Source organism: Dipodomys ordii, unplaced genomic scaffold (genome assembly GCF_000151885.1).
Source record: "Dipodomys ordii isolate 6190 unplaced genomic scaffold, Dord_2.0 Scaffold76, whole genome shotgun sequence".
NCBI classification, from domain to species: domain Eukaryota; kingdom Metazoa; phylum Chordata; class Mammalia; order Rodentia; family Heteromyidae; genus Dipodomys; species Dipodomys ordii.
Window position 1 is genome coordinate 4,565,356 of NW_012267292.1, and position 14,860 is coordinate 4,580,215.

At 36.0% G+C, this 14,860-nt stretch overlaps 1 protein-coding gene across 2 annotated transcripts in view; it reads right to left on the reverse strand.

Moving 5' to 3' along the window:
- Plekha8 (pleckstrin homology domain containing, family A (phosphoinositide binding specific) member 8) overlaps positions 1 to 14,860 on the reverse strand; it is a 56,249-nt gene that overhangs the window by 20,545 nt on the left and 20,844 nt on the right. For both annotated transcript variants that reach the window (XM_013024472.1, XM_013024471.1), the window contains 8 exons: positions 12,182 to 12,340; positions 11,575 to 11,615; positions 9,950 to 10,107; positions 7,269 to 7,425; positions 6,782 to 6,867; positions 3,710 to 3,768; positions 1,670 to 1,800; positions 690 to 760 (listed from right to left, as the gene is read on the reverse strand). In XM_013024472.1, the coding sequence (XP_012879926.1) occupies positions 690 to 760; positions 1,670 to 1,800; positions 3,710 to 3,768; positions 6,782 to 6,867; positions 7,269 to 7,425; positions 9,950 to 10,107; positions 11,575 to 11,615; positions 12,182 to 12,340 (862 nt within the window). The remainder of the gene's footprint in view (positions 1 to 689; positions 761 to 1,669; positions 1,801 to 3,709; positions 3,769 to 6,781; positions 6,868 to 7,268; positions 7,426 to 9,949; positions 10,108 to 11,574; positions 11,616 to 12,181; positions 12,341 to 14,860) is intronic.

The window sequence follows — 14,860 nt, forward strand, 5'->3', positions numbered from 1 at the left end:
AGAGTGAGACTTCAGCCACATCTTTAGAGGCACTAGGAGAGTGCTTCCAAGTCTTAATGTATTTTTTCCAGAAGTGATCTGACAGAAACATTCATCTATTCAACCCACCTGCCCACTGTATATTAAAAGCCTACAATACTTCAGGTATTCACAATAAAAATATAGGATGGTCTCCTCTGATCAAGGCTCTCTTCAGTCATACTTGTCCCAATTCAAGACAGATACCTACAACATCTGAGGAGTATGATAATCAACCTATAAGCTCACTCCAGAACTCATCACCAAGATGTCCACCTCCACCTTCCGTCTATGATTTCCAAAATTAGCTTTCCTTTGAATACTGATTTCTGAAGACTTCTGAATATGAAGATTAGGTTAAAGGAAACTAGTCTTAATAAATATTAGGTCTTCTGTTAAGACTAAGGTATGGCTTTCTGTTAATTCAGTACTTCAAGATACACTAATTTTAATAAGTTAGACCAAGATTACCCAGTCACTGTAGCATGGGTCCTTTTAAAACAAAGCTTTCATAAAAGAAACAATGAGTAGTAATGAGATAAGAAAAGAAACAAAATCAAATCCTGAGGAGCAGAAATATCCCCCATAATTCTTCTCCTCTTACAGATCATCACTCTAGCCAAAGATCAAATCTGATTTGATCAATATATCAAAATGTAAAAGACACTTACTCAGGGCTGTCTGTATATCCTTTTCCCCATTTTTTACTTCAGTCAAAAATCCTTTTAAAAATTTGAGACCTCTAAAACAAAAACAAGGAAAAAATATTTTAAAAGTTCACTTATATGAGGCACTAGAAATGACAGGCACTATATTCTGTTTCAGTAATATCTTGGGTGGGTATAGCAGTAAACAGTCAAGACCATGAGGTGATCTTTTTGAAGTTTCTTCTCTGTCATTTCACTTAGGATGCTCTGACCCTTTCCGTCATCCCACATGACATATCCAAAGCAATGGTTTTCAAAATTTGGTTCCAAACTGGTGACTTCAGCATTGCTTGGGTATTTATTAGAAATAAAATTCTGGGGCCCGCTTTGTACCTAGGACTAGAAACCATGATTCCATATCCAGTGTTTTTATAATAAGCCTACTAAGAGCCACTAAATATAAGAATCACTAATTTAAGAAAAAAAAGTTTTCTTTCTGTCATTTATGATTCCTATTATATATGTAAACATACATACATGTATGTTTACCTATATATTTATTATATATACATATATGTATATAAACAAAATATGTGTACATTATAATAAATATCTACAATATATGTATGCACGTATACATATGTATGTATATATAAATATATCCATATATAAGCATATGTGCACATATAAAATTGGCACATATCCTATATAATATATAAAATATATTTTATATATAGATAATACACTTGTCATTTATGATTCCTATTATAAAGATTAATATATATGCATGTATATATGTATGTGTGTACACACACACAATAGGAGCACTATCAATATTTATTACCATCAAGAGGGATGAAAAAAGATCTTGCTCTTTTGTTTTAGAAAACACTACACAATTCGGTTAGACGCTTGGTCAGAAACTGTCCTTTGTAGGACAATGTTTTTGCTGGTAACATTTCCACTGCACTGATTTTAATTGCAGCCCCACCCAACTGCCTCACCTCTTCAGCCACAAGAGGGCTTCAGTAGCGGAGTTCCTAACCTGAGCTACATCAGCTTCTACCTCATGCAGCACTATCTTCTGGAGGGTAGTAAACTCTTCCTTGTTCGTTATATACTTCTGATTTACTTTCTGGAGGAAAAATAGAAAACAATCTAAGTTCAAAAATGTAAAAGTTACCAAGGATCTGAATATAGTATTGAGACATAAATCTGAGCAGGCCTGTAAGACTATTTGAATATTTTGTTTGAGAATTCTGACGCTTACTCGAAGTCAACAGTCACAAGGCTTTGTTTTGGGAAGTATTGTGGTTGGAACCCAGGGCCTTGCCCTTGGTACTAGTTGAGTCTACCCCATCATTTTTTTTGTTTCAATTTATTGTTTAGATGGAGTCTCACACTTTTGCATATACTAGCCTCACAATGTCTAGAAGAGATAGGAGGCTACTTCTGCTTCCTAATATTGCTGGGATTAAAGGCCTGCATCATCACACATGGCTAGTCTTTTAAAGTGTCCCAAATTTTTTTGCCTAGACTTGCCTTGTTGCTCCTCCAATCTCTGTCTTCCACATAGCTGAAATTATAGGTATATGCTACCATGCCCAGCCTAGTTCTAGGTTTTTAAAGTATTGTTATTTAGTATTTTTCCTGCCTTGGAGCAGTTCTCACAGTTGATACCACTCATTTTGAGATAAAACTTAACCATCATTTGTTTGAATGGAATTCCATACAACGATTCCCTCAAAATACAGAGTAAGAAGAGCTATGGCTACAGAAATCCCTTACACTGAAATCTCATCATATATACGCAAACACACACACACAAACACACACACACATGCCTTTTGTGTTTTTATTAATAATACATTCTATTGGAGACCAATTTGGGGAAACTTATTTTTTGTACAATAGTCCATAGTATGATACACACACACAAAATCATCACTTGTCCTATTTTCTCTAAACAATGCTTTGTATAGTTTTGTCTTATTAGAAATAAGCTTAAAATTCTTAAAGCTTTGGTGATATTTTTAAGTACCTTATTCTATTTGCCAATTACTTATTCACAGTATATACAAAGATTGATTTCTTCATGCTGAGTTGTTCTTTATAGACATGCATAATTTTATAAAATGATTTTTCTATAGGTATTGAAATCAAGATAAAGATGACAGATATTTAATGGGTACTGTATTCTCAAGAAGGCAACATTCAATCTACCTTTTTAAAAGAAATATAAACTTTAAAAGATAGAAATAATATATGCAGTACTCTCATTTTACTGGGAAGAGAATCCAGAGAAATTTGATGAGCTGCTGATAGCCTCACAGCTGCACATGGAAGTTGGGTCTTTTGAGTTCCAAGCCATTGATAACTAAGCTATTTATATCAACATACTTTTTGGAAAACTGTAACTGGTCATTGTCTAAAACTAACTAGTACAGAATCAGTGCTAATACATGCATGAGTCTCTAAATGATACACCAAAAGGAAATCCTGTTGTCATTCTTTAAATTGTATTTTGTTTTAAGTAGTTGGACAAAGGGGTCTGGTTTCATTTTTAAATGTACTTTTCACCTCCATTCCCAAGCTTGCTTACCTCTATCATAAAATAAAAAGATTTCGTTACTTCCACAATGATCAATTAGAACATGAGAAAGGTACTAGCTTGCTCTCTGTCTCTCCCCCTCCTTCTCTCCCTCCCTCCCTCCCTCCCTCTTTCTCTCTTCTCTTCTCTCCTCTCTCTCAGGCTAGGCAAGCATTTGACTGCTGAGCCGTACCTTCAGGCCCTTTTATGCAGTATTTAGAAACAGGATCTTGGTGTTTTCGTGTTTTTTTTTTTTTTTTTGGCCACGTCTGGACCAAAAGTCTCCTATTTTACACTTCTTACTACATATAAGATGACAGGTGCATGTTGAGGAGGGGTCTCTAAAACATTTTTATAATGCCAGTTTTATTTTTTACTTTTTCCCTATCAAACAAAAAGTACTGAAATGTTTTCTTTTGTTTAAAAGTTGATTAAGACGAGCCAGTATACTCACCTTAATATTTCCAACAAGATCCATTTTTACAGGAGCAAACACTGTAGGGCCAAGTTTGTCTAAAAGGATCGAAAACATTTTGAAAAAGCAATTAGATGCAAGTGGAAATTGGTTTGGTTTGGTTGCCTGTACTGGGGCTTAAACTCAGGGCCTTGTACTCCTTTGTTTTTGTAACTCAAGGCTAATGCTATATCACTTAAGCCACACTTCTAGTTCTCATTTTTTTCTGTTAATTGGAGAGGAGAGAGGAGAGACTCTCAGATTTGTCTTGCCCCACTGGCTTTAAACTGTGACCCTTAGAGCTTAGCAACCTGGATTACTAGGATTGCTGGCTTGGGGCACTGTCTGGTATGGAGACTATATATACATATAATGAAACAGGTTTTTGCTGTAATAAGTTACCTTTTTTCCACAACAACTTTAATTTTTTCTTGTAAATTACTTTCTAAACATATGCTTCAAAAGTTTGACACAACACCTTTTCCTATTATATACTACATCTGGTTTATAAAAATGAGTCTCTTTTTAGACTCTTAAAAATCATTTATGCAGGGCTGGGAAGGTGGCTCAGTGGTAGAACGCTTGCCTTGCATGCATGAGGCCCTGGGTTCGATTCCTCAGCACCACATAAGCAGGAAAAAAAAATCATTTATGCAATTCTTAGGCCCTTTGCTTATCTGGATAAATTTAAGCTTTTTAACTTCTATTAGAAAGACTTGGTTGCTACCAGCCACATAGGATGAAATCCTAGTCACTCAGGAGATTAAGACCTAGAAGATATTGTTTCAAAGCCAGTGCTGGCAGAAAAGTTTGTGAGGCTCCATTCAAATGAATCAGCAAAACGCTAGACCAGAGGTGCAGTTCAACTGGTACTGCATGAGTTCTGAACAAAAAAAACATTGCAAGAGCAAGAGACTCTGAGTACAAGCCCCTGTGTACACACACACACACACACACACACACACACACACACACACACACCTTTTTTAAGTTATGTGTTGTTATTAATAATACATTCTACTGGAGACCAATTTGGGGAAACTGATTTCTTGTTCAATAGTCCATAGTATGATACTTACACACAAAATCATTACTTGTTGTCAAATTTTCTCTAAACAATGTTTTTTTTATAGTTTTGTCTTGTTAGAAATAAGCTTTAAAATTTTAAGTCTTTTTTTAGTCTTTTTCTTATTATCAAGGTGATGTATAGAGGGGTTACAGTTACATAAGTAAGGTAATAAGTACACTTCTTGTCAAACTTGTTCTCCTTCCCTCATTTTTAAAATTTTAAGGCTTTTGGGGCTATTTGTTGTTGGTGGTGGTGGTGACCATGGGGCTTGGACTCTGGGCTTGGGTGCTATCCCTGAGCCACAGTGCCACTTACAGTTTTCTGGTGGTTAACTGGAGATAAGAGTCTCACAGATTTCCCTGCCCAGGCTGGCTTTGACTGTAATCCTCAGATCTCAGCCTCCTGAGTAGCTAGGATTACAGGTGCAAGCCACTGGTGCCCAGCTTTTTGGTGCTTTTTGTTGTTGTTGTTGGGCATGAGGCTTCAACTCAGGGGCTGGGCATTGTCCCTGAGCTCTTCAGCTCAAGGCTAGCATTCTACCACTTGAGCCACAGCACCACTTCCAGTTTTCTGGTGGTTAACCGGAGATAAGAGTCTCACACACATTGCTGCCTGGGCTAGCTTTGAATGGTGATCCTCAGATCTCAGTCTCCTGAGTAGCTAGGATTATAGGTATGAGCCACTGGTACCTGGCTTTTGGTGCTGCTTTTTAAAGTACCTTATTCTATTTGCCAATTACTTATCCACAGTATATACAAAGATTGATTACTTCATGTTCACAGTTGTTTTTTATAGTCATGAATAGTTTTATAAAATGATTTTTCTATAGGTATTGAAATCAAGGTATCGTTTCTATCATTTATTAAAACAGTGAACTCCATAGCTGGGACTCGCTATTTATTTACACCATCTTGCTATTTAGTTTCCTATTGGTTCTTTGTTTCTTTTTTGTGACTTTTGATCAATGAATAGACCTTTTTTCTTTTTTTTTTTGTTGGTTGTGGGGCTTGAACTCTGGGCTTGGGCCCTGTCCGTGCACTCCTCACCTCAAGGCGAGCGCTCTACTGTTTGAGCCAGAGTACACTTCCAGTTTTCTGATGGGTTATTAGAGATAGGAGTCTCAAGGACTTTCTTACTAGGCTGGCTCTGAACCCTGATCCTCAGCTCTCACCTTTTTTTTTTTTAACATATTATTTATCCTATTTTGGCTTTTTAAAAAGTCAAATGTGTTTTGCCTTGCTTTCTTTTATGTCAATCAAGTATTTTTTAGAATTCTATTATGTTTTTCTCTTTTGGTTTTTAGCTATTTAAGAAGGGTCATTTTCAATTTGCCTTGTAAAGGTTAAAATGTGTTTGTGACTTTAACTAAGTATCACTATTCCACAATACTGTGAAATATGTGAAAGTTATGTAATCACCTAACTCCAATTTAAAAAAAAAGGAAAGAAAAGTGAGAGAAGGGATGGGTTAGGAGTGATGGGTGACAATGTTGTCAGACACCTTGCATTCATGTACTGTTTTGTAGAATGGGAACTTCTTTGTACAACTACTTAAAGATAATAATAATTAAAAATGTTAAAAAAGAGGACTTATGTCAATTTTTTTTTGGGTCCAGTTGTGGGCCTGAACTCTGGGCCTGGGCGCTGTCCCTCAGCTCTTCACCTCAAGGCTAGCGCTCTACCACTTGAGCCACAGCGCCACTTGCGGCTTTTTTTTTCTGCTTATGTGATGCTGAGGAATCAAACCCAGGGCCTCATGCATGCAAGGCAAGCACTCTACCACTGAGCCACCTTCCCAGCCCAATTTTTTATAGTGTTATTTTATATTTTATAAGATTGTTTTACTTCTAAAATAAAATTGAAAGTTCTTATGAGTGAAAAAAAAAAGAAAAATAGAAGGGTCATTTCATTGTACGCCTAATTTGGGATCTTTCTTCTTCTAAGTAACTGTAATGGTACAAATTCTAAAAAGTAATAAATGCAAGGCAACTGTGGCAATCTTACCTAATACTGGAACCACAGCATAACATGATGCCAAGAATGCTTCTGTAGGAATGCCACTATCTTCCAGAAGTTCAATGTCACTAAAGCTAAGTAATGGGTGATATGGAAGAGGTAAGATTGAAAACAGAACAAATTGTGCAGTTCAGAGATAGTCATCAAAACAGCTATTGTTCTATAGGGAAAAACCACTTAACCTGATTACTCAGATGTGCCCTAGGGATGGTTTCAGTGCTAGAGAAGTCTATTAACATACTTTTCCAAAAAACAATATACCAGAATAAGCTCGTTTGTTTACAGAATAAACCTGAATAATTCAATTCCTTTTCATCCACTATTCAGTATCAGCATTGCTATTTACCACGTATACCAAGAATATATCATTCTCCATTCTCTTAGAATATACTATCATCTGAAAGGATTATTATGACTAATTTTCCAGAAGGAAAACATTTATCAAATTGTTAGTGATTTAGCGGGTCTGGCATACCTTGTGTTCATAGTACTAAAGAAAGTTGGGATAACTTCTTTGCCATCTTCCCAGAGGGATTCTGGCAAAAAACTTGAGTCTGATCCAGTCTGTGCCAAGTCACTGTCATGATTGCACAGGTTTTCCTCTTCATTGCTCTTCATTATGTTACCTTGTACTGCAAAGTAGAAAATAATGATGACAAATCTATTATACATTACAAAAATTAATACAATGTCATTGGTGAAAAGTCCTACAGAACACACAAAATTCTATGAACTAGATGGCACATACATATATATCTACAAACATATATATATATAAATATATATACAAAATGGGCTTAATTCATATATTTGTATATGCACTTTCACTGTACAATAAATACAGCACCATTATTTCATTATCATTCATTGCATTCACTATTCTTCAACACATGATTTCAATGATTGTAATAATACATCATACCAATATGGAACACATTTAGGTACCTTCCAAAATGCTACTATTATAGTCAATCCTCATTATGAACATGTTCCATATTTGTGAGTTTGCCTACTTGCTAACATTTATTCTTAATCCCAAAGTCAATGCTTGCATTTTTTCCAGGTGTTTGTGGACATGTACAGAGTGCTGAAAATCTTCTCTCCTGATGCATACATTCTTAGCTGAGGGGGAATAAACTGATGCTCTGCCTTCTTATTTTAGGACTCATATCATAAACAAATGTCCTTACTTAGGGCCACATTTTCTGCCCATTTAGTGTTGATTTTATTATTTAAAAGGGTCCTAAGTATTGTGTTGTTCAATGCACATAAGGACAGGAAGGCTGTAATATGACTCATAGACAAAATACATGTTTTAGGTTAGTTTCATTGAGGCATGAATTATATAGTACTGTTGGCTACATGGTCACTGTTAATGCATCAGCTGTATATAAATCTACATCTATATATACACATACATATAAACATTACATTCTATTAAGTACAAACATATTCTATACAACCTAATGTATTAATGAAAAATAAAACATATAAAACAAGGTTATGTATTGATTATTTGATAAAAATATGACCAATGCTGATCATGGTGGCTTACATCAGTGATCCCAGGTATTCAAGAAGTAGTAAGATCATAGTGCAAAACCAGCCCAAACAAAAAACATTACATCCTATCTGAAAAACAGTCTAAAGTTAAGGAAGAACAATGAAAAGGATGACACTGATCAGGATGCACTGTATTCATAACCTGCCTTCTGAATTGAAACTCCTTTATACAACTGCTTAATAAAATAATAATAATAAAAGTAACCTAAAAGCCGGGCGCCGGTAGCTCAGGCCTGTAATCCTAGCTACTCAGGAGGCTGAGATATGAGGATATCAGTTCAAAGCCAGCCCAGGCAGGAAAAGTCTGTGAGACTCTTATCTCCAATAAATCACTCAGAAAACCGGAAGTGGCATTGTGGCTCAAGTGGTAGAGTGCTTAACTTGAGCTGAAGAGCTGAGGGAATGAGCCTAGGCCCAGAGTTCAAACCCCACGGCCAACCAAAAAGAGAAAAAAAAGAAAAGTAACCTAAAGTAAAAAGGGATGGGACATGGCTTAAGTGGTAGAGCACTTGCCTAGAAAGAGTAAGGCCCTGAATTCAAATCCTAGTATTGCCACTCCTTACTTAAAAAAAAAATTATTGCAGCCAAATGTTTGCAGCATGAAAATTCTGGATTTCATATCAATCAATAGCAGTATTTGCTAATTCAGTATTTTGAGTGACTTTATAAAATGTAACTACCAAAAGTAATGAAAATTTATTACAGTGTCCCATAAGGAACATACCTATCCACAGATCTTTGTTTACAATCTGATTATTCCCTGAAGAAATACTCCTAGAGATCAAATATATTTACTCAATATTGCTATTGAGTCAGATATAGGACAGTGTTTTGAAAGAAATTCTCTTGTATTTACTCGAGACTTTAATGTGTGTTACTTTTCATAAGTTAAAGGCTAAGATTTTCAAAAGGTTAATACTATATTTCTTAGCTGACTAACCAGGAAAAATTGAGTTTCTTATTTCAGGACAGATGAAAACAATTTTAATTTTAGTAATCATTAATAACAACTAAAACTCTATCCAATACAATTACTTTTGAGTCACTTGAAGAAAGGGTTTTTATGGTTAGTGTCAATGGAACAAATTTACAAGTCAAACTACAGATTGTGTTTTGTTTGTTTTGTCAATTGCAAGGCTTGAACTCTGGTCCTGGGCACTGTCCCTAAGCTCTTTTGCTCAAGGATAGTGTACTACCAGTTTGAGCCACAGTGCCACTTCAGGTTTTCTACCAGTTAATTGGAGATAAGAATCTCCTAGGCTTTGCAGCCTGGGCTGGCTTTGAACTGCAATCCTCAGATCCTTTTTGAGATCCAGCAAAAAGAGTCAGTCAAGTATGTACACTCCTCTAAATCTGTTTACTGAAGACCATAAACATAACAGCCAAGATCATTCATTCCCTTCTCACCTCATCAGATGGGATGACAGAATAATGTGACTCCACCAATCTGTCTTACCAAGTCTTTAGGCTCCTTAGGAGACACCTAACATGCATCTCAGGCTCGTATCTATCAAGTGTTCTAGAATGAGAATGAATCAAATGCCTGAGTTTTCTATTGTTCAGTGGTTTGCTTTAGACTTTATATCTTTTTACCTGTTAAATTATCCTCTGTATTTTCTTTGCTTGATAGGCTGCTGTCTATCTCTGCAGATTTCAAATACAAGGGACTTTCATTTTTCATTAGGGTTTCTTCATCACCATTTATCTCCATATTTAAAGATCCATTTCCACAACTGTTCAACTCCATTTGCCTAAAATTTTTTTAAAGAAAAAAAAATCAGTAAGGGCAGTGATGGATCTTAGATGTTATTCTGATTGACAGGGAAAGGGCTTATAGTCATCAAATCCTTTTAACATTGATTACAAAACAGAATTGTTAATCCCATGCAAAACCTCTCAGTCTCTTATAGACCAGGGCAAGTAGGTGTTTGCCTACTGAGAAAACAGGACACTTGTGCATTTCTAAAATAAAAGAGCCATTAATGGCTGTTCCTATACTCTTCTTTGAGGACCCATCTCCCTGTTCCCTGCCAGCACCAGGAAATAGTAATTGACAGCTTTTTGGTTTTCAATTAGCTTTTTCCAGGTGCCACATTTAACACTTAATTGTTTGTCTTACCTCAACTTCTTCCTGGAAGGCTTTATCTGAACACTAGCACTTATACCTGTATGCTTAGCAATTAACTCCCCAGAAGCCAAATGCTGTGGTCAGCAAAGTAGTCCTGTAGCTTAAATGAAAAATCCCCAGAGGACTACAACACATTCTGAATGACCCGATATCAGGAAAAAAACTATTTAACATTCAGGTGAAATAGCTTATTCTATTTGTTAATGGGGCAATCATAACTCATATTATGGTGGTTCTACTCGTAGGTGGTTCTACCTACCTAGATTAGAACAAAAATATTTTCTTCTAATATAAATAAGGGGTGACACAAGGAAAAGCATTTGTTACTTTCTAAAAAAAAGTATTTAGCCAAGCAATTAAAAATGCTGGTATATCTGGAGGCAATAAGTTAAAAAAAAAGCATTTATAAAAAAAGACTAGAAACAACCAAACTGGGAATAATAAAGAAGAAACAATAGTATTTAAAAGGATGAACTATTAAATTAATACAGAATCATAAAGATCTGTACTACATGGACAGCCCACACAACATAAGGTAAAAAGACCCTGATGACTATGTAAATTGGTACTTTTTTTTTCCCCAGCATTGGGGACTGCACTGGAAACCTTATAAATGCTAAGCAAGTGCCCTACAACTAAGCTACACCCCAGACCAGTGTGTATGATTTTTTAATTGAAAAAGCACTTAACAGAAATGGAGGTAATTTATATTTTATATTATTTTTTTCAGCTTATAAAGCTTCCTGAAATTTTTATCTTTAAACAAAAGAGTAGTTATATTCTCTTTCCTGGATAAAAGTACACTCAATATTCAACTCTTCTATAACACTTCAGTAACACTAAAGAGATTAAGTTATTGGACATAATGGGTGAGATCCATACCTCATGGCAAATATCTGCATTTTCCCATTACTGTTGAATCCAAGGAGTGTTTTGCTTCAACCTCAACCAAAATGGTTTCCTTCTGGTATTATCTTAAATCATGGGGCAAGCCACTAATTGATTATATATATATATTATTCCTTTTTCAAACAAGGAATAAACATACCTTTTTTTCTAATTTATAGAAAGGAAAAAGATGTGACTGTACCTTTCCAATGAATTATGAACTGGAACAACAGGTTGTTTTATCTTTAAAAGAAGCAAAGAAAGTAAATTATACACATTAAAGTTACAATAGAGCATTATTTAGAAACTTATCACATAAGAAACTGGTAAACAGCCATAACATACACTGCTCTACTGAACAGAAACCATTTTACACCTTGTCAAATACAATCATTGATTCCAACTTCCCCTCTGACTAAATCAAATAAGCATACACAAATTGCGTGTGTGTGTGTGTGTGTGTGTGTGTGTGTGTGTGTGTGTGTGTGTGTGTGTGTGTATGGAGAGAGGGAAAGAGAAGGTGGCCTTTTTTCAAAGACTTAATTATCATAGCCAAATTCCTGACGGTTTACTTTCTTTGAAATTTAAATTAAGTGTTAACTGTTAGTAAACAGCAAATTATGGTACACTATTATGTTAAATATGAGAGTGTAACACTACAGAGAAATCCTTTCCTTCAGATAACTTTGATAAAGAGTGGGGCTAGCATAGGAGTTAGTCCTTTCAAAAAGTATTAGGTAACAAAAATACATCAAGCTTTTCAACTTTTCATAAGACACTTTTGCAGCTAAACTGAGCTAGCCTCTTACCTTGCTGGATTTGACCACAGCCAGCTGTGGTGATGCTGGAGGGGTCCGGTAAAGCAGCTCCGAGGTAAAAGCTGCATTTGCAATCTGCATGCATTCTTCCAAGGTCTTTAGAAAAGTATTGCAAGTTGATTTGAGTAGAGTTCCCACATCAATTCCTTCCTACAAAACAACCAGTGAAGATTCTTTTGTCTTGCCAAAAAAAAAAAGAAAAAAAGAGAAAGAAAGAAAAAGAAAAAGCCCAACTGTGTTATGTCCTTAGAGATTTTTTTTTAACAATAATAATGTTCTCTCCTTTTTGCTAGTTAAATACATACATCAGAATGATGGGAGGGGTAGTATCAATCAAGATGCATTGTACTTATGAACTGATTAGTTTATACAACTACTTAAAGACAATAAAAATGAATTTTTTTCTACAAGACCATACCTAAAGATATTACTGGGGGAAAAAAGTAAAATTATCTATTTACCATACATAAGTCTTGCCCCGAGTCAGATCCTTTATACATACCTACCACTAACGTCAGGGAAAAGGATCTTTTCCCAGCTCAACAATGTAATAGTGCTTGGTGAGATTCTAAGGTAGACTTGCATAAAACTTCCAGAAATCATGCATGATTTGTTTTTACTATGAATTATTTCAAGAGGTTCAGCAACTTCAATTCCTTTAAGCCACTAACAGATTTTTTTTTTCTTTCAAGGTAGTTTATTTGTTCTGGTTGACTTTCTTCTGGAGAGAGAGAGAGAGAGAGAGAGAGAGAGAGAGAGAGAGAGAGTGTGTGTGTGTGTGTGTGTGTGTGTGTGACTTTCTTCTGGTGTGTGTGTGTGTGTGTGTGTGTGTACACACCAATATTAGAACTCAGGGCCTCAAGCTCTTACTTGTTTTTTTTGCTTAAGGCTAGAACTCTACCATTTGAGCCATGCCTCCACTTCCAGTTTTTTGCTGGCTAACTGGAGATAAAAGTCTCATGGATGTGTCTGGCTGTGAACAGTGATTTTTAGCTTTCAGCTTCCTAAGTAGCTAAGATTACAGGCATGAGCTACCAGTAGCTGACAGTGAGCATTTTTCTTGTGGATGCTGGTATTAGCAAATTGCTCAAGTAACTAAAGCTACACATTTAATTAAAGAGTGAGGAAAACAAACATCTTACTGGTCTCTACATATTCCTCAAATCTGAATTTGTTCTGGGGCCTTGTGCTCTCACTTGGATTTTTTTTCTCACAGCTGATAGATACTCAACCACTTGAGTATACCTCTAGTTCTAGCTTTTTGCTGGTTAACTTGAGATAAGAATCTCTCCAATTTGTCTGCCAGATTTACTCTGAACAAAGATCTTCAGATCTCAGCCTCCTGAGTAGCTAGGATTATAGGCATGAGGCCCAAACTCCTGGCTTTAAGTCTATAAATTGCCAATAAAGCTCCAAGTGACTCTGAGATGGACCATACTTTCATTAAGCATCTATAGCACTTGTAAGATTGCTTTATTTGCATTTTCCCTAATCTCAAGATTAAAGCTTTTCTACATCGTATCACAGACATTTCAACCATTGGCCTGAGTTAATTTTTTTTTTGCAGGGGGGGAGAGGGGGAAACGGAGGGGGGGGAGCACGAGGAGGGAAGATGTACAAGAGTACAGTTTTCCTATCCATTGTAAGATAATAGATAAGCATTCTTGCTTTTAACCCACTAGATACCAGTGACCCTCCCTAAATCAGGACAACCAAAAAAATGCCTCCAGATACTACCAAATGTCTCTTGGGGAATCCAGTTACTCTGGATGAACAACACTGCTCTCAAGTATAAACTCTGCATGAACAGGATTGTTGTTTTTGGTGTTCCTCTTCGCTCCTCTTCTACCAGCAGTGTGGAGCTGATGAATAGAAAGCCTAAACACAAGTGACTGAAAAGGAGTTAAACCACTTTCATTAGAAAGACCTTAAAATAAGTATGGTATGTGTTCTACACCGTGAGAATTAAAACAAAGGAAAACCTGCATGTTCCTCATGTCACAGACATAAGTTGTTGATTATAACTTTTTGAAAGCATGGCAGAGGCACTCTCAAGTTAGTGTGAGCTATTCAATACACAGATTGATGGAGACCAGTTAATGTTCTTTAGGGGGAATGTATCATAACTCTAGTAATAAACATTGAGAACAGCAATCTTCAACTGTGCCTGGTGGCAAACACTTATAGTTTTAGTAGTCAGGAAGACTGAGGCAGCCTAGGCGACATAGTGAAAGCCTGTCTCAAAATCCAAAACAAGTGAAACTTTAAAAAATGCAATCCTTGCTGAAAACGGAGAAAAATAAAACTGAAAGCACTAGGCCATTCCAAAGCACCAAACTTACGGTGATGAAGTCCTATCAACCTCATCAAAAGTAGTAATTAACCTTGCCAGGCACTGGGCTGACCTCTTACTAACCACATCTTAAGAAATGGTTGGGTAGACAATTCATCCAAAAAATCATACACCACGATCAAACAGGATTCATTTCAGGGATGCAAAGCTGGTTCAATATACGCAAATCACTTAATATTATTCATCACATCAACAGGAGCAAGAATAAGAACCACATGGTTATCTCAATACATGCAGAAAAAGCAGTCGACAAGATCCAACACCCCTTCATGATGAAGGTTTTGGAAAAATTAGGAATCCATGGAACATTCCTCAAT